The sequence below is a fragment of the Dermacentor variabilis genome, chromosome 4 (genome assembly GCF_050947875.1).
Source record: "Dermacentor variabilis isolate Ectoservices chromosome 4, ASM5094787v1, whole genome shotgun sequence".
NCBI lineage: Eukaryota > Metazoa > Arthropoda > Arachnida > Ixodida > Ixodidae > Dermacentor > Dermacentor variabilis.
In genome coordinates, this window is record NC_134571.1 from 52,492,140 (window position 1) to 52,511,943 (window position 19,804).

At 44.1% G+C, this 19,804-nt stretch overlaps 1 protein-coding gene across 2 annotated transcripts in view; it reads right to left on the reverse strand.

Moving 5' to 3' along the window:
• Positions 1 to 5,437: 5,437 nt before the first annotated feature.
• The window catches only part of LOC142579143 (uncharacterized), a 45,379-nt gene continuing 31,012 nt past the window's right edge, over positions 5,438 to 19,804 (reverse strand). The window contains exons 11-14 of one of the 2 annotated variants that reach the window (XM_075689062.1): positions 15,629 to 16,009; positions 14,321 to 14,476; positions 9,489 to 9,702; positions 5,438 to 5,686 (exon numbers count right to left, since the gene is read on the reverse strand). In XM_075689062.1, coding sequence (XP_075545177.1) covers positions 5,654 to 5,686; positions 9,489 to 9,702; positions 14,321 to 14,476; positions 15,629 to 16,009 — 784 coding nt within the window. In that variant the 3' untranslated portion in view covers positions 5,438 to 5,653. Of the gene's footprint in view, positions 5,687 to 6,412; positions 7,786 to 9,488; positions 9,703 to 14,320; positions 14,477 to 15,628; positions 16,010 to 19,804 lie in introns of those variants that run through there. The other variant, XM_075689061.1, reaches the window with a different exon arrangement.

The following is a 19,804-nucleotide window of genomic DNA, read 5'->3' on the forward strand; positions in this document are numbered from 1 at the left end:
ATATCATATTTGTCCGCTTTGAATGATGCTGTTTACAGAACCGCGACATCTGTTCTTGATGCAGAGCTATGAATTTGTAAACTAATTCGTGCTTCTATTTTTTTCAAACGGTCGAATATTTGAAACTTTTTTTAACAAAATTCAGGCCGTAAATCGAAATTCCGCTTCCAACATTCACTAGAATTTAGCTTTCTCTCTCAAATACAACAAACTTCATTAAGATAGGTCCAGGGGTTGCCCCGGAAAAACGTTTTTGCGTTTTACATGTATTTGAATAGGCCGCGTCGGAGTTGGGCCCGAGCTAAAGCTTCCTCTTAACCTGGACACAAGAACTTGTTTCTGCTGTTGAAGAATTGAATTGAATTCTGGGGTTTTACGTGCCAGAACAACGATTTGATTACGAGGCACACCACAGTAGGAAACTCCGGATTTATTTTGACCACCAGGGGTTCCTTAACGAGCCCCCAATGCACGGCACACAAGTGTTTTGAATTTGAAGCGCCCCGATCGAAATGAGGCCGCCGCGTCCGGGATTTGATTGAAACAGGCCATGCTATAACATAGCGGCGTAGCGTTTCAGCCGTACGCGTCAGCTTTTTGCACGCTATATCCAGTGGGAGTGTTCTTCAAGGAGGCGAGCCACCCGTTTTCTCCCAATTTTCGTTCATCATAATAGTTTTACGTTCATAAGTGGCACTAAGAATGAATATCAAATTAAGCTTTTTTTGTAAATTACGCCTGCCTAATCGAAAAGAAAAAGATGAAGAAATGTTAGCCCTACCATGAGCGGCCCACGTATGGAGTGTGCTTAACGCCTGCATCACCTCCGTCGTGGGTCGGCCCGGCATTGCACTATCTCCGGGATCTGCCCACGTATGGGGAGTTTTTGGCTTACAACGACAAGAAAATTTCCTTGGACGGTAGAGGCACACAGCTCCGCTGTAAAAACTTCGCCTTCCATCTGGAGGCGACACTCTAGGACGCTCTACTCTTTCGCGCCCTCTGATGTCTTCCCCGCATTGCTCTCGCATCTTCTGGAATCTGGCTTCCCCGTATAGCACCTGCTGCAGCAGAAGTCGGTGCAGCAGCGCAATAGTGCGCGAGGTGGCATGAATGTTCCGCTGTCAACGCTGCTTGACGGCAGGGCTAGTCTGAAGCTAGAGGATCAGCCTCCTATCTATGGCTCACGGACGGCGTCGCGCGCGGACGACCGCGCACTTGCAGGCACGCTTCGCGGGACCGTCCCGCGGATGGCTTCGGAACGGGACACTTGGATGAACGAACACGATCGCTCGAACATGCCCAGATGTGGGGTCTAAAGCGTGCTCTTGGGACAACGGAACGACAACACAGTAGCGTAAACAAACCAAAGTGTATTTATTGCGCCTTCTGTACAATACGACCAGCTAGCCGAAGTACAATTAATGAAGCGTGCCAATGGACGCCGATGAATCGAGGAAGTCCGATTCACTCCGCAAGGATATCGAACTAATATGTTCGTCCCTGCCGGAACACTAACACCTTTAGTCGTTCGTGGGCGCAGTCACGCGAAAGGAGACGCGTTCGAACAATCATGCTCGTCCATCTCGGCGTCCCGTCCCGAAGCCTTTCGCGAGAGGCTCCCGTGAAGCGTGCCGGCGAGAACGCAAGAGGCGCCAGGTTCATGGCTCCTCTTGCGCTTGAGTATCTCCGCCGTCAGGTGGCGCTAGCAGCGCAACACTCGTAACACTCCCACCATCTCTCGTATTAAGCTGCGCACCTACAGAGTACCGGCGCCACAAGTGCTACGCGAAACGCTATGGCTACGCGAGAAAGCAGGATTCCAGGAGACGCGAGAACCATGTGGGGAAAACAACATCAGGAGGTGCCAGAGAGTCGAGCGTCTCCACAATTTTCTTCGCTAGTAACAAACCTTTTCCCGACCAAAAAAAAAAAAAAAAGAACTGTAGTAAGGTTTCAAAGGTTACTTCAGCCTTTTCAAGTTATTTATTTGCTTTCAAGGTCTGTTGTACGGAAGCTAGCTAGGCGAGCCGGTACTATGCACACTTGGAAATTATACGGAACCTCACGCCGACGGCGAAAATTCGCCTAGAGCACCCATGTAATTGCAATATAAACGTAGTTAAGGTCATAGATCGCTTAGTGGTTTTGTTTCTTGCTCGCTGCATGGGGGGTAGCTCGATACTGCTCTTGCTGAATGAGGGCTCTTTCTTGCACAGGGCGCAGAAAGTCAAATGATCATTTCGCGAGACTGGCCTAATCCACAATGCAAGCTCGCCAAGTTTCGGATCTGCCGACTCAATCATAAGATTACACTTCGGTGTTGCCATGATGAAAGTAAAGGAAAGCAGCACGCACTTAACACAAGGTGTAGCACTTCACGACCACAAGCGCGAACGTGGTCAAAATATACAACTATCCGCAAATAACTGTCGAACTACGCAGTTCACCAGGCTATATACGCTACATGCGCCAACTGAACCGAAGGGTTCACAGCAGACAGGTAGGCGCCGGAACCTAAGACATGCGAGGTATCACCAAAGTACTTTAACACTACTGCGAAGAAGACATACAGGCTCCCCATGAAGCCTTCCGTCGCATTGCTGCCCCCGTGAACTTCGAGTGTGCTGTCATCGTGCTGCCATTACCGCGGAACGTCGACGCCCTGCTCTCGAGATTCCACAAGCATGGCCTACCAAAAGGCCATGCCACCGGCCTACCACAAGACGGCTAAAACTCTATTTCCCTGAGAGCTACGAAAATTATCTGACACTTCCCTGACTTTTTCCAGAAATGCGATATTCCCTGATAGTTCCCGTATTACCCCATTGTTAAACACCCTGCATGAAGCTTTACCTCGAGTGCGGAGCGTGCCGTGTATACTCCCGGTTCGGTATACGGTCGGCTGAGGTCGCACATGCCGTCGGATGAAGTGTGCACATACACAAAGAAACTGCGATTTATTTCGCTAAGAGTGCCTTGAATTCATGTCCAACAAATGCCTTATCTTGTTAAATGAGCTTAGCCTGTTCTATTGCACGTGAGCGATATACCGTGCGCAAGCACTCCGTTATAACATCGGCTGACAGTATGTATAGCCATCTGTACTACCGATGCCGATGCGCCAGTCACCGGCTCTGTTCTCTACGGAATTATACGCAACGAAACAACAAACGCCACCTTAACACCTCACTGCAACAAATATAGGGTGTTTCAACAAACACTTGTAATCCTTTAATTGCTTGTGGCAGATAACACAGTTCCAGTACATGAGCTAGTGTACTCGAAGATGCAGACATTACTTGCACAAGATTTATTAGTATAACTGACTAATTAAAAAAATAATTAACTTTCTAGATAATTACCTCATGGCACATATTGCAATTTACAAATTCTAGCGGGTGAGACTGCAAGACATATCAAATTGAAAGAAATTGTGCGGATGACACCATTTACAAGATATGCGCCGTCTAACTTGCGGTAAAATTGCACAGTTCCAATTACTTTTTTTTAAACTGTCGTTTTATGCATAGAAGCACAAAAGTAACTGGAACATCAATGCATTTCTCCGCAAAGTTCGGGAATTAATGTCTAGAGACTGGTATCATCCCGAGGATTCGTACTTAGTGGATCTCTCTCGCGAACTCCTCGGCTAGAATTTGCAAATTGCAATATGTACCTTGGCTACTAGGTGCGAAAACACACACGACACAAGGAAGGAGACAGGACAGAGCGCCCCCGTCTCCTCTGCCCAGCGCTCTGTCCCGTCTCCTTCCTTGTGTCGTGTGTGTTTTCGCGCCTAGTAGCCAAGATGAATTGTGACCAACTCGCCCAAAAAGACGTCCTTTTTATGCAATATGTACCCTAATATAATTAAACACTTAATTAATGAACTGTTGTTAACTAGTCAATTTTAGAGGCAATGTTTTAATGCAATGTTTTAGAGGTAATGTGCCACGTGTGCAAACGTGGGCGAGCTGAGATGGCGTGGCACTGTGCGTTGTCTTCCCAAGTGTTTAGTGATGGAGGTTGCGTAATCTCTCATTTAGGAGACACGTTGAAGAGAGAGGAGGATGAAGTATTCTATCTGCACTTTCCATGATAGCGTCGTCCCACTGTGGGTGATACCATCAGCCATGGGGGTGGAGTGGATGGGAAAGTGTGGCTTGCTTCGCTTCGAATGGCCGATGTGAAGACAGTTTCATTATGAAATTCTACGTGCGAAGATATCGTCGATGCGGCAAGAAAAAGAAAACGTATTTTCTTGTCATCTCTGAAATTAACAAAATGATTGTTCCTAATCGAAAATAGCTTTTTCTGAGTGCACGATAATTCTGCAAATCTTGCAGCCCCTACGCAAGAAAAATCTATTGACTGTACTTATTTGCATAAAAAACTGAATTTCAATATAACAAGGCAAACTGCTGATACTACCAACTTTGCTATATATAGGTTTAATTGTATTACTTTGACCAATATTATTTATTGTGTAACTATATCTTGATGTGTCACCCTCTACCCTTTTGCATTGCTGTAGCACTTATATCCTGTCATAATGTTGCTTTCTTTTGTTACTCTGTTTATGTACTAGTGAAATTTTGCTTCAGTGCACGTCCTCCCTATGTAATAACCTCCCATGACAGGCTTTAGGGGTATTCTAAATAAATAAATGTTTGATGCCTTGAGGTTCTTGGGGGCAAGAAACTCCATTATACAATTACCACTAACTTCTGCATGATCCTTGAACATTTGCACAGATCTGAGACCCTTTCTCGGTGGATGCAAGCAAGAAATTACCCATTTACAGCGCGGGAATTTAGTCAGTGCATAAAGACCATTCTAGCTCTTTAAAGCCCTTTGATATAAAGGTACTGGCATGCCCATATGCTGCTGTTTATAGGCAACTTGGCTTGACTTCTCTAAACCTCGTTATGAGAATAAGCCAAGGTCATTCTTCATAAATCCCACGGTGACTCCTATGTGGCACTACACGGCCCACTTCTCATTCATGCTATTTAGGCTACCTGGACTGAATTTTCCTAAACCATGTCATGAGAATGGGCCAAGGCCATTCTTCATAAATCACGGTGAGTCCTCTGTGGCATTACATGACCCACTTCTCATTCATGCTCTCTTCAGCCAGTTGCAGGTACTGGCTCATTATGATAGTTGCAGCATCTTCAGTGTGGTAGCAATGTGGTACCGCTGTGCCTGTACAGCATGCAAGACAACAAAATGACACTTCTGTAGGAATACACGATGGTTCAAAGCAAGCATAGTAGAGGCAAATAGCAAGGCCTGTGTGATGTTAAAATAAGTTGTGAATAATCTACATACAGCAGCTCTCAGACACACTTGTGTGATAAGAAGCAAAACTTATTTCTGCTGTTTTTCAGCACAAACCTAACTAAAGAGTCAGCAAATGTAATGACATTACTTCTGCACTGCAGTTTTAATATCACACAGACAAATGTTTTACACTCTTGTCTGCTCATCATAACTCCCTAAATTATATCTCAGAAAACATTGATGCAAAAGTCACCGCTGCACGATGGTGTCACGAGTGTCTTATAAAAATTTTTCTTGGCCACATTGCAGGTTCCTTAGGTTACAGCATTACTGAAGTGAAGCCAACTTGCAAAGTGATTTCATGTTACCTTTCGGCCCAAAGACCTTGCGACATGTCCTGTGTAAGAAGGAAAGACAATTAGGCAAGCAGAATAGGAAGCAGCCAGCATTCATAAGCCAACATTCCTTGATGTTGTTTCCTTTTCCCTGGCCATTAATATATAACCATTACTACAACAGCCCGTATATGATTAAATGTAGATTGTAAAAAGCGGCATTTATGGAGCTACTTGAAGCTGTTAGTGTAATTTAGTATTCTCAAAGCTATCATAATGACTGAGAACTATCGAAAGTTACTATAACTGGGTTCTATTGACGACAATGCTTTCAACTGAGCGCACAGCAAACCATGAGATATGATCTCCGTGAAATGTGGAAAGGACAGTTGAAACTGCATAAGTGTGAAGCAACGTCACACCACTTGTAGGTATTGTGGTATTTAACCCAAACAAGCTCATTCTCGTGCTGTTAATGTGCGTTTTTTTACGTCAGTTATGAATAACTAAGTTGGCCAGGCTTCTATGTTAGAAAATGTTGTAAGCATAACAGAAGTGGGCTCAAAGATGAATGAATGCTGGTGTATTCAAGGTATTTAAGCTATGAAATTCCCTTTTATGCTACCATACACTCGGCAATTTCCAAAATGCTGTATTTTGGATGAAACTCTTGGATGAAAGCAAGGTTGTTGTCACTCTTACTCAAAGAAGACACCCCATGCACATAATGAGAAAGCCTTTTCACTCCATAATAAACAATAAAGCTCACCTCTTAATATGAAACCAGATGGAGCATAGGTGCCTCATTTATTTCAGTATCACGGTGACCATAAAAAAAAAGCATCACAAGATTTTAAAATTTTTTCCACAATTTGCAACAGTCTCGGTGTGAAAACACTGCAAATAAAAACTAGTCTTACTATATAATAACTTCAACATATATCGTACACAATATATAACATTGTTTCTACACACCTCAATTGACTTACATCTGCTTCGATTGTAAGCTTGTGTTGCAGATGATAAAGGTTTAAAATGCTGAAATCGCTGTCTCGCAGAGAGTAACAGAAAAAGCTTTCCTACACAACCTCAAACCTGATCTTCAGGGATCACTAAAATTAATGATTTCAGTGGAATATTTAACTCGTTTATTGTTACGTGATATGAGCCCCGGCATCTTCTTGCGTGAATACAAAGATCTAATGAAATTGTCCCCTTTTTATAGACTTACAACTGTACCTTACACGTTGTTGGGAAATATAGTGAGCAGTAAACATGCAATCATAACATTCAATGGCACATTAACGAAAAATAAATAGAAAAGAAATGATGGCTTGTCATGTGTCCTTAGCATCCGGAGCACACACTGCAGGTTTTCCTCATGGGGCTAAACAGCCAACACGACCCTTTGCACTTTAAGAACAAGAATCTATATCATGTACTTTCACATAAACAAGTCTCACATTAACTACCACACGTTTGGACAACTGCTCTGAGGCATGCAGACCTCGCTGACCACTTCCTCAACTTGGGACACAGAGAGCATGTGCAGCATGTGCTGCGCTGAGCCAACAACGGTCATCGATGGTCCACCTGCCACCACAGTCAAGGAGGCTGCAGGCTGCTGCATGCTGGCAAACAAGTGCTCCACGGCGGCATGGTCGTGAGTGCCGGGCTCCATTCGGGTCAGCTCGGTGATCTCCTGCACCGGCTCCAATTCAACAATGCTGCTGGCTGTTGGAGACAGCGGCGGTAAGGAAACCAAAGCTTCGGTTGCTGCCGTGTTATGAACCGGAGCTGCTGCTGTATTGGAGGCCGCCGCTGGATAGGAAGTTGCATCTGGAACCGGAAGTACTGTGGATGCAGCCGTCATGCATGCAGCCGAGGACGCAGAGGACACATTTGCCACATCTGGAAGCGAAGACACAGTGGGAGCAGCTGCCATGCTTGGAACTGAAGGCGTAGTTGACGCGGGCAGCACTACTTGAACTGAAGGCACAGTGGACACAGGCTCCACGTCCGCAACGGAAAGTGTGGCTGAAGTTGGGGCTGTGGCTGGTTTAGGGTTGACGTCTGTCATTGTGACTGACATAGGAGCATCTGCAGAGGGCTCTGGAGGGTTTGCAATAACTTCAGCTGTTGCTCTGGCTTTGGCACCATCCTTTGAACAACAACAACAACAACAAAAATAAGAATGGCAGAAATTCTAATTCATATAGAAAAACATGGCAGGGGCTAGAGTTTAAACAATATTTTCTGTCATCCATTGTTATTGTGTTTATTCAACCGCTTGTGCATGCTACCCCTTCCATGTTTTTTGCCAGGATTGGTCACTCATCATACTGGGGGAACAATCAGAAAGAAAGAAAGAACAGAATCAAGTGAAAAGACACATTAACGTTTTATATTGTTGCGCTGAGGTCACATAAACTTGAATTCTAATAATGGTTTAGTTGCTTTGCATGTTTCTGGCAAGGATTACAGCAATCCCTGATACAGACATGAAATATTAAGGGCAAAGCCTATTACTGTAAACTTCGAGAAGTGGTAATAAACTTAATTGTTTAACAGCAGCCATAGGAACAATATTAATGCTTTCTTATTGAACTTGAGAAAAGAAGACACCCTACAAGGCGCTAACCACATGGAAAGGCACACTGTTAACAATACTTCTTTCACTGCACTGCTTTGTATTCCGCCTGGTTTGGAGACCACCAAATGTAATGTTGTAATCAACTGCGATTCACTTGTTTAAGAGGGAAAGATGTTGTAGTTACGTTATTACCAAATGGCTTATGGTTACGTTATTCCTAGTTGTTACTAAATGGTGCCACAGGTGGCCCCCTTACTTGTATACTATATTTCTGCTAATAACAAATAAAGCAGTCTTCATTCGGGTGCCGTCATATGTGCTTGCTTGGGCTGAGTGCCGCTCCGCATGCACCAGCCGAGGATACAACAATGTACTTGTAATGAAGTCCACAACATCAGCATTTTCCCTTCAACAAAGTTTTCATGGAGCAAGCCTAGACATACATACTCCAAGCAGAGAAAAATATAAAACTGAAGAGCTACTCTTGCAAGTCCCGATCTAAGAAATTTTTACAATCAATTAATATGCAGATATCAACTGCCTTTGAGTGCTCCCCAGATGATGCTGGTAACAGCCAAACAGCGACTGACTGTAAGAGCCAGCGCTATTGTCAGTGTCATTAAAATGTGGCAAGATAGCTGGTTTATGCATAGTCTACAACACCAATGTGCTGCTTCCATTTTGAAAGCTCATTCAAAGACTTAATTACTTTACATCCTAAGCCAGCAGCAACAATGTGTCTGGTCTTTCAGGCCATCTGGGCACATTTATGCTTAAGAAAGTCATGTAAATCATCAACGTGAGATGGCTTTACCCTACAGCATATTTGTCAAGGCAGACTGCTGCGTCATCAACCATGAAGAAATGAGCAACGACAAAATCATTAGGAGTGTTCATGATTTTGATTTATCGAACAGTGAAGATGCCACCACAGAGTATGCATTCATTCTGCCAAAAACCTTACACAATGAAAGCCTTTAGTACAATCTGGAGTTTTTTCTGAGTGCATGCCAATGATATCACGATGCTCTCCTGACAGAATGCGAAATCTGCAGTGCATTGCCGCTGCTTGCCAGCAAGTGCAAGCAAGTTGATGTTCAACTTACTCAATTAAAACTACTTTTCCGTGTCCCTAAACCACAAGATTCGTGGCTATTTGTAAATTTTGCCATCTTCAAATATCTGCCAAAATTAAATTTTGTTTTTAGAAGCCCTATAAACTTGGTTGTAGCATGATTCAACTGCATGTCACTTAAAAAACACAGACCAACCTTGTGTGCAAATTTAACATGCAGAAGCATGGAGGCATGGCTCAGGAAGCCCCGGTTGCAGACAGCACAAAATACACGCAGGCTTGATCGGTGCGCAGTGGCAATGTGCTTCTTCAGGCTGCAGCGACTGCGATAGATCTTGCTACAGACGCTGCACTTGAAGTTGACCTCCTGGGTGTGTGTGCGAAAGTGCATTGCCAGGCTCAATTCAGTCCTGCATAAATAATGCAGCAAAAGAAGTGTTTCAAGAATCAGAGTCAGAGTCACCTTTGGGCAATGGTGAGCATGGTTGAAGTTTCACATGTTGAACTAATGCAAGGCAAGCATTGTGCACATACATTTGCATTATTATTTTGCAATATAATATTAAACTTAAATATAACAATGTCCTTGATGTAACAAAGTATTTAACTTTGCATAACTTCGTGTCCATAGAACACCATGTATTTTAAACGTCAATATACCAAATTATGCTTATCTGTATAATAAAATATCGCTGCTGCTGTGGATGAATACGGAGGCAATAAGTGGAAACTACAGTAAGAGCCAGCTGTCAAACAGTTGAATTATATGCGGCTGTTTGCAAACACATCTTTTAAAATTGCAATCCGCTTGGCAAAGCAGCTGGCACAGCAGTTTGTCAAGAGAGAGAGAGAATAAACTTTATTTTACGAAGGAACTCCGTGTGGTTAATCTTGGGTGGAGCCCTCTTGTAGAGCCCCACTGGCTGTAGCGACTCGCCGGGCCTGGTCCAGGGTCGCCAGTTGGCTTCCCAGTGCCAGGTCAGACAACCGTGCCTCTCAAGACCACGTCGTGAGTGTTTGTGATGAGTTCACTAGCGTGGATACTGCCTGGGCTGGGCGCTCCATACACTGGTAAGTAATGTGTGTCAGTGTGGCTGTGTGGTCATTACACCAGGGACATATGCTGGTTGTGTATACCTCTGGAAAGATTGGGTGCAGTCTCAATATGTGCAGGTATGTGTTTGTTTGAAGGCAGCGCCAGTCCTTGGCTTGTTGGCTGCTTAAGTTGGGATGGGGAGGAGCGCACTTCTGTCTGGTCAGGCGCTGGTACTCCAAAATCTGCCTGCTAGTGATGGTTTCTTCATGGTAATCTGAAGGGGGTTCCGAGGAGGGTTCAGCGGCTCGGCCAGCAAGCCCTTGAGCTATGCAGTTCGCCTCCTCATTGCCCCTCAGGCCCGTGTGCCCTGGGCACCAGACGACGGCATGGTCCTCAGTCAATCTGGGGCCCAGGATATGAGTGACGCACCTGGGAAGTGTGCCTCTGCGGTATAACCGACAGGCGGTTTGTGAATACGTCAGGATGTATGCAGGGCGACCCCTTCATTCTGCATCTCTTATTGCTAGGGCTATGGCTGCTGCCTCCACGGTGGCACTTGATCTGGTCCGTGCCCTGCCATATCTCAGAGGCCATGATCTGGAGGGTGTGGTTCCGAGGAGGCACTAGGGGGCACACGTATCGGTGCATTATATTGCACAAGTCACACTTTCCTATTAGCACACCCTACGCAGCATAGCAAGGTGTCTACCAAGTTGACATCTTCAAGTTCCCTGAGTTTTCCAGGTTTTCCCTGAGTGCCTTTGCAAAATTCCCTGAGTGACGCAAAACTATGTTTTACGTCAAGGCGGGCTGAAATCAAGTCACCCGATGCTGTCACTCTCTAGTAAGCATATGAATTTTTAAAAAAATAACTTAATTCAGTTTGAATACTAAGGAGTAGCGTTATGTTATTGAAAAAGAGAATAGAAAGGAGGGGTTAGTAAAATGCACAGCAAATTATATGTCTTAAAAAAAAAATTGCAAATCGAGTCGGACATATGCCAGCATCCTCAAATACGAATAAGAAGGAGATGCATACAGAAGAAAATATATTCTAATATGAGCAATTTCTATCAACTGATATCAAGCTCAGTGGTATGAGGCCCAAACTTCGTCACAATTGAGATTCTCTCTCAATAGCTCGTAAGTCAACCTCAACTGTCTTGACATACTCTCAGCCCACGCACGATGCCTCAGTGTTGTGTTTCACTGCTTTAAAGAGTTTATTTTGGTTTGGATGAGGGACACCTGCACCTCGGCATCAGGCAAAACTTCTTTTTTTTTTTTTTTGAGCTCAAACTTCTTCAACACGGCGGTAGCACGCATCCTTTGCTGTTCATTCCTTAATGCGTAGCTTCTTTCTGTTTTTGTCCTTCTTCTGCCACTCGTTCGCCCCAAGGACCATTTGAAGCATCTTCCTGGTCAGTTGCACAGTCCACGTCCGATTTTTCGAACTCTCTAGGGGCCGCGAAAACGTCCGAAAAATCGACCAGTTGGAAAAAATAAATGCATGTCATATACTGCCCTGAAGAGCTCAAACCCCCACAGGCACATTCGAATATGATCTGAAGGCCTGTCGGTACACGTATTAGGCATATCGATGCCCGTACTGCAACAGGAGATACCGAATGCACGTGTGTATAATTAAGGAATACATACTGTGTCCTGTGGCAATAGCCCCTTCCTACACTTGTTATGCTTCACTGCAATACTTTTGCGTATGCTTCACCAAGTTACATTTCTGTAACGAGGCGAAGCTGACTTTCGGGAACCGGCAATATGCAATGCACCGTGCTTTCCAAGCTTTTTAGCCAATTGCGAGGACCACAAAGGCGCAGTTGGTGTAATTGCTGACAGCAGCGAATTCTTTCAATGAAAAACACGGCACCCAACGGCAAGAAGCTCAATAGCGAACGTCGAAGCAGCTAGGTCTAGCGTTACCGCAGTGATGGCTACGGCTGCCAGCGGACCTGCGTGCGAGAGCGCCGGTTCGAGGCGGCGAGGTAATCAAAACGGCAGCGGTGGTGGCTTTGATTAATGCCGTTTCGGACCTGCGGTCACGGCAAAAAGTCCGGAAAATCGGATAACGACGGGTTCTTGCGTTCGAAATTTCAGATGTTCTGATACATTGACTCTATGGGGTACGTGGTGATGCCACGAAGCCGTCCAAATTATCGGGAATCTGGAAAGTCGGTCGTTGACTGTACACTGCAAACTCCTCCAGCCTACGACAGGGCGTTAAAGTCGATTCATTACGATTCCTGTCTATTACTCGAGCCAGCATTACCGCGGCTTTCAACCTTTTCAATAAAATTGCAGCTAATTTTCCCTGATAGAGGCACAAATTCCCTGAGTTTTCCCTGAGTTTTTCCAGACTACTCAATATCCCTGAGAATTCCCGGTTTTCCCGGTCGGTAGATACCCTGGTATAGTCATAGCTCTGTATTCCATGCGAGCCTTGCCTCAGTGCCTGATTTGGTCTCTGATATGGTGTTCTTGTTGTGACTAATGTTCCCCACAGTTATGTACAAGGCTAATGAGGCCTTAACACTGTTACATTAGAAAAGATAAAGGATATGAAGAAAAAATTTCAATATAATGGCATTTCAATATGACACAGTGAGGTGACGATTTTACCATCTTGGTTATATTGACGTTTAACTATGAGTATTTCTCAAATAAAATAAAATTTGAATTAAATAGTGACAGAAGTGAGTAAAATCAAATATTAATTACTTTTAGAATAGTTTTCACATAGCTTTGAGAGAATGAACAGCCATTTTCACCTCAATATAAAGCAATGTTAACATTCTGTGCATATTCATATTGTTAACAAGTTTCTGTCATTACAGTGCCAATTATGAAGTGCAGCTTATCAAAAGCACAAATGAAGCATTATGAAGAAATAAGCAGTTTGTTTGCATAGTCGGGACACTTCAATCGGTGAGTGTGAATGATAATGGTTTAGCTGGAAACATCTGAACCTCTGAGCAACATAAAGCATGCTGCATTATGCAATTTCTTGTGTTTTGTGTCAACTATGGCAACTGGGATTACAATTATGACACTATTGCTTCAATTTTATGTCTGAACACCCTCAGCTGACGGTTTAAAATATGAGAAAACTATTTGAAAACTATCTGTATTTACGAATAGAGGCCGCTCTATTCAAAGAGGGAAGTTATGTTGACATTATAGGTGATCTGTTATTCAGATATTTGCACACCTCTATATATGTCACCTTAAAGGGACACTAAAGGCAAATATTAGGTTGAGCTACATTGAAAGATGAAATTGAAAATGAAATTCAATGAAAATGAAATTCTTCATTTGTAATGAAAACAGAGCTTTTGTAAGCGAGAATATGATGAAAATAGAAAATCAGAGTGGCACCATGTGTTGTGAACTATGGTACCTTTTATGTGTGGCGTCAGCACTTCTGATTCACAGAGTGAGGTCACGACCCGCCACTGTAAACAGCATTGCTTTTCTCTCTTTACAACGGCTGAGGCAGCAACATTTGGCAATTGACACTCTGCCGGCTCCGGCAGTGCAGGCTCAAAGTGACCGTAACTGGTAACCTGAACCCAAGCAGAGCCCACAGAGTGACTCATGCAAGCTGAACACCTACACCCGCCAATAAGTATGCATTGTTTATGAAGCTAAATATAGAGTCTACAAAAGACATAACAAAAGCATAGAGGGCAGTCACACGGAGATGACATCAAGTCCTCTGCTTTGACCCGGGCAGTTCAAATTGATAAGCAGCAGTAGGACCTTCAATGGCAATGCCCTAGACAAAAAATTGATGTATTGGCATGCAGAAAACTATGATACTTCTAGACGAATACTCTGTCGATCTAGATCGGCTTAACACTTTTCTTTAGTTTCTCTTTAATCAGCAATGCCCTGTCTATGCATAATGGCAGAGAATAAGTTAGTACATCTCGGCTCCTGCAGTGCCTAGTGTCACAGCCACAGGCAAAACTCACTGGAAGGATTTTCCACACTCTGGACAGAACTTCTCCTCAGCAGTTTTCCCCTCAATGCCATGAACGAAGACCCGGTGTGCACGAAGACTGCCATCAAACTTGAAGAAACGGCCACAAGGTTCACAGCTGTACTTCCACCGTGAACATCCATACTTCCTGCAGAGCAAGAGGGTTAACATAGATTTGCTGTGACTTTTCCTTAGTTTCCTATTCACAGGCAAAGTGTTAAGTTATGTGCATGCATAAGTAACTGCCATACAGTTTTGTTTCAGTTTTTGGCACAGCCGATATGTACTACCATAGATATACACCGTAATACCGAGAGGTGTACCTAGTAGGAGCAGTATTGATAGTGACACCTTGAGGCATTGCGTTCATCCAAAGAGTGCATAACGTTTATCAAAGTGAAAGACTGCTTTCTGCTTATTCACTTATGTAAAAATGTCAGCAGCAACATGATAATCTGGAAAAGGTCTTGACTCACTATTCTCATAGTCAAAGATAATAGTTGTGCAACACAAGAATGTTTCTAGTCCATTGCAGTCGACCACAGTGTCGTGAAATGTCACCAGCAGCATTGCTATTGTTCATTACATTGTTTGATGTTACAGTAAACATGTGCACTAGCACCGCAACACCATATGCATAATCTCTACTTTTTTGCATTATATAGATAAGTTTACTGTAGTGTTCCCACCATGTCGTTACACTCTGCCGAGCCTTGTTATGAGAGTAAAGCTAAAGAGGAAGAATTGAAAAAGACAGCTTTATTCTTCATTGTGGGACAAAAGCCACGAGTTCTTCGTGAGAAACAAAGAACATGTTGCGATACCCTATTGCCATAGTCTGCTGCTTCACCAGGCTTCCAATTGGCTACCCTACAGTTTTCTAGCCTGTACGTTGCTTGAAAAACTGGATTTCTAGAAATCCATGTGGACACAAAGAGCTCAACAAGATTAAGTGCCATCAGAACTTGTATTTCCTGGCTGCTTGTAGCAGCTTTAGAAATAGCAATGTGGCTGAAACAGAAACTACTGCTTAAAGAAGACTTGGTTGGAGGAGATGAGGGCACAACAAAATTTGTGAAGAATAACTTCAAGAAGAGCATGAATATGACACGAACAAGAGAAGGCACTATATCTGACATCTGCTTCCTTCCTCCTGCCCTTGGGGATAGTATTTACACTGTTCCTCAATGCAGTGAACATTCAACCTGTTAAACTTTCTGCACAGCTGCTCCCTTCTTATATAAACACATGCAGCCAGTGTTCGTGTTCCTGCCCAAAAGACACGCATGTTTCTGCTCACCTGCCTGGCCTGTGTGCCCAGTTTTTGGCGGGCACAGCCGGCTTTGCTGTTGACTTTTCATTACCGCCATATGAATCAAGATGCGCCACCCTTCTGTGAGCCACCATGCCACTGGATGTGCGAAATCGCTTGCTGCACAGGTTGCAGGTGAAACGTGTTGCTTGTGCATTGTGAACCGAGGCCTGGTGCTTCTCCAACAGCCGTGGAGTCTCGTACAGCTTCTTGCACTGGGTGCACTCGAGGCCTTTTGCGTGGGGGGCACCGTGCAACGCCACATGTGCAGTGTGAGCATCCTCAGAGATAAAATGTCGCGGGCAGTGCGGACAAATCAGTGGGCCACCTGGTCGGTGCTGGCGCCGCATATGCAATGTCAGCTGGAACCTGCATGGGCAAACTTTGAAAATCAGCAAGAAGATAATGTAGTTATTTCGTGACAACCTGGCATTGCCAGCTAGTGTTACGACTAGGGCTGGGCATTGATTGAACACTGAAACCCGATGATTGGAACATAAAATTCAATGAATTAATTGGTTAACCGAATCTGTGCATCTACACACGTAAGGCAAAAATATCAAAACTGATTATTTTTGTATATAAACTTCAAAGAAAACATGCTATCTGAATCAACATTCGCCCATAATGTGACTGTAGTGGCACCTAGCTTGAACGACTATATATAAAGCATATCAAACTCACTCAAATACAATCATAAGTCTAGCTGCATGAGAGTATTGCCTTGTCCCATTGACCCTAAATGCGGCGCTCACAAGTGGCTTTTGTGGCAACAAACATGCAGGCGCTGCCTTAGTTGGAACATTTTAGCTCATTATAATTATGATTATTATATCAATAAGCTATTCAAAAGATTAAACAATAAATCATCGAGCCCTAGTTTTGACTTGACCTTTTTTCAGTGGCTAATCTAGCTCTTTGGCTGAAGCTCCCAGTTGAGAGTCTAAACTCCTGACTAACGTGGCCTAAACCTCTGGCTGACATGCTTGTGCTAATATTGCACTCCTCCCTAAATGAATGAACAAAAGCCTATATTTAGCAGCAAACAATGCGACTTGGGGAGCACACAGTTGTCTGTCCTTACCTCAAGTTGTGCCCTTCAGTGTTTGAGATGCTGTACCAACAAGGCCAATTCTAAACGCATTCAAAAGCTTATCTCATCAAGGTATCTGCAATGGGCGCATCTTCCAATAGCCCATATGCTGCATTGGGACATTAAATTTCATAATTTTTTTATGCTTTTTTGTGTTTTTGCATTGTATTAGCCTTTCTTTCACCCTTTTGCAAAAACGATCAAGAGCACACATAAACGCACTCCAAACAGACCAATGGAAGCCACCATGCCTTGAATTGCAAATACAAACCAATATTTAAAAAATATTGCAAAAACCATTGGATTGTTAACCTAAGCGAATAGCTCGAATGAACAAGTGAGAGTCAGCTAGAGAGGGAGAGGAAGTGAGAGAGCGAAAGAGCAAACAAACTTTTTCCTTCATGAATTCAACTACCTACTACAGACCACCAACCACTGACGTACCTGCTACCAACCTACCACAAAGACAGCCAAAAGAGCCAAAGAAAGCTGCCATTGATGCCTGCAATCATGAAATCAGCGGGGACAATGAAAAAATTCACTTCTGAGGTGATTTTGTCGCAGTAAAGTGAGATAGCACAGACAGGGAATTCAACTTAAATTTGATTAATTCTAGACTACAGTAGGAACGTCCCCTGGGCTAAAAGCTGCCATAAGCAGCTTGACTGGACCCAGGAGGCATTGTACATGGCAGTGCGATAACAGGTAGTACTTTGTAACGTATGTGATTGATGATAAACACAGTTCAAAACCTACTAAAACAATGACCAATGTTAAACAAGATCAATTTGAAATTTTTTTTATATATAAGCCTCCTGACAAGTTAATTGACATGTAATATAGAAGCAAACATTCAAGCATATGTGATAAGATCATGAAAAAAATCAAAGGCGGTCGTTCAATTAGCATCGTTGTACATGAATGTATGTATAAGTTAACAAAATACATCTTCAATTCCCTGCTAGCCAGAGGAGTAGCGTGAACACAATTATTAAGGATTTCTAGCAAATTGTGTTCAATGGACTACAATTTGTATTCTGTGCAAAAGCGTGGTACAGACCAAGGATCAGGGTTTCTGAGGTGTACTGACATTTTATGGTGCTTCAGGGTCGCAACTGATGTAAGCCAATTTCTTAACTCTTCTTTTGCAAAATAAAGTATATGTAAAACATAGTTTTCATAGCATCGATCTACCTATAGAACTTGGTACAGTTGAACTTCGATATATCGAACAGCACTGTGATCGCGAAATAGTTCCATATGGCCAGAATTCGATATATAAAATAATGTAAAAACTCGTCAGAAACTTCTGCAAATTAATCAATGAACCAAGGGCGCAATCAGGGACCATTGTTCGGAGCACACGTTCAGTTGCGCCGTGCGCAATTGGCCTAGGCCGTGCCGACTTCGTCTGCCGGGAGCATGCGGACGATTGCGCCGTACGCAATTAGCGTAGACCGCACCAACTTCGTCAGCCGTGCGAAGTCGGCAAGTCGGCGCAGTCTAGGCCAATCGCATGCAGTGCAACCAAATGCACACTCCGAAGAAGGATCCCCTATCATGCCCCAATCATGGCACAGTAAATACTCACTTGAAGTCTCACAAAAAGTATTTATTTATTTGGCTGAAAGCACTGCATCAGTGTAGCCTGCTTCTCATTGGCAGCCGTGTGCTTAAACCCGGAGTCCTCAACATAGTCTGAATGACCCACAAGCGATAGGCCGGTGCCCGCTATCTGCCTTTTGCGACACCAAACTGCGCATGCGCAGCGTCCTAGCGGCTGAGTACTGAAGCAATTTGGCAGGCGCAAGGATGGACTTGACTCTCTCCTCCAAGTGAGTGGAGTCCGGCCGTAGCCGGCGCTGCACTTGTCAGTGGAATAGGGCACCAGCCATTTCTCTTAGACTCTTACAGACAGGCACATATCCGTGTCTTGCTGTTCTACACGGTTTACCTCAATGTATATCGTGACAATGCTTGCCTGTCCTGCGGACAGACCTCTACTCTAGCGCGCATGCTCTGGGAGTGCGGGCCGAGATACTCCAAGTTCAGCAAGGAGGAGTGGGACTCACTTCTGTGCAGCCCCGCTCTAGACAAGCAAATTATGGCTGTCTGGCATGCTCGTGACTAGGCAGGTGGGCTAGATCTGCCAGTCCCAACGTGGGACTAGCCGGGTGCAGCCCGAATTCGCGTCCTTACTGGACCTCCAATAAAGCTCTTTCACACACTTGTCAGCCTTGCCATTCTCGCTGCTGCGCGCATGGAACACCTTTCGAACATTATTGCCATCAAAATTTGGGGCGATGCCAATGTGGTGTCTCGTTTACGGCTGCACCTCCCATGACCATCCCAGCAGGACAATGCGGATTCTATGATTTCCGTCGGTAAAACACGATCAACAGCGTCGTGAAGCCTAGATTATGGCTGCGAAGTGGCAAGATATGCAAGGGCGTCCATGGCAGCAGTCAGCAGCATCTAGACTGTGCAGGAAGCACTTTGTGACAGGTATGTATTGGCATATGCAGGTTAACTCTCTGTTTTTGTCATTACTGACTCATACGTATAATCTCTACAAAGACGCAAATGTATGTTTGAACTAGCAAAACAAACAATCTCTGAGCCTCTGCGACCTGGCTGAGTGAAACGAGAAGTGCTTTTTTTTTTCTGTCGTCTCTGTGCGTCCACTGCTAGAACGCTGTCATTTCGCAACTGCACACCATGCACACTCGTGGCTTTATAAACACTCAGCAAAGGTTCGTGATGTCGGTGTAGTTATCTGTCAGAGCTAAGATCACCTGCACTGCTGGGCTCATGTGGGAAACAGCGTGCACTGTAGAAGTAGCTGATAGTGCTAGTTAGCAATCGTTGCTAGTTGTCGTTTCGTCATTCTTGTCGGCACTAAGTAAAGTAATATTTAATTGCACAAGGCTTTTATGTTCGTTTAGCGAATCGGGATGTAGTACAGTATGTACTAAGGCTCATTTTCCTGTGTGGCACTTTCTGGAGTTGAGTGGTGCGTCTTATTGTGCAACTGACACATTTCAAGGGCCCCTTCACCGTCGCCCAGACAT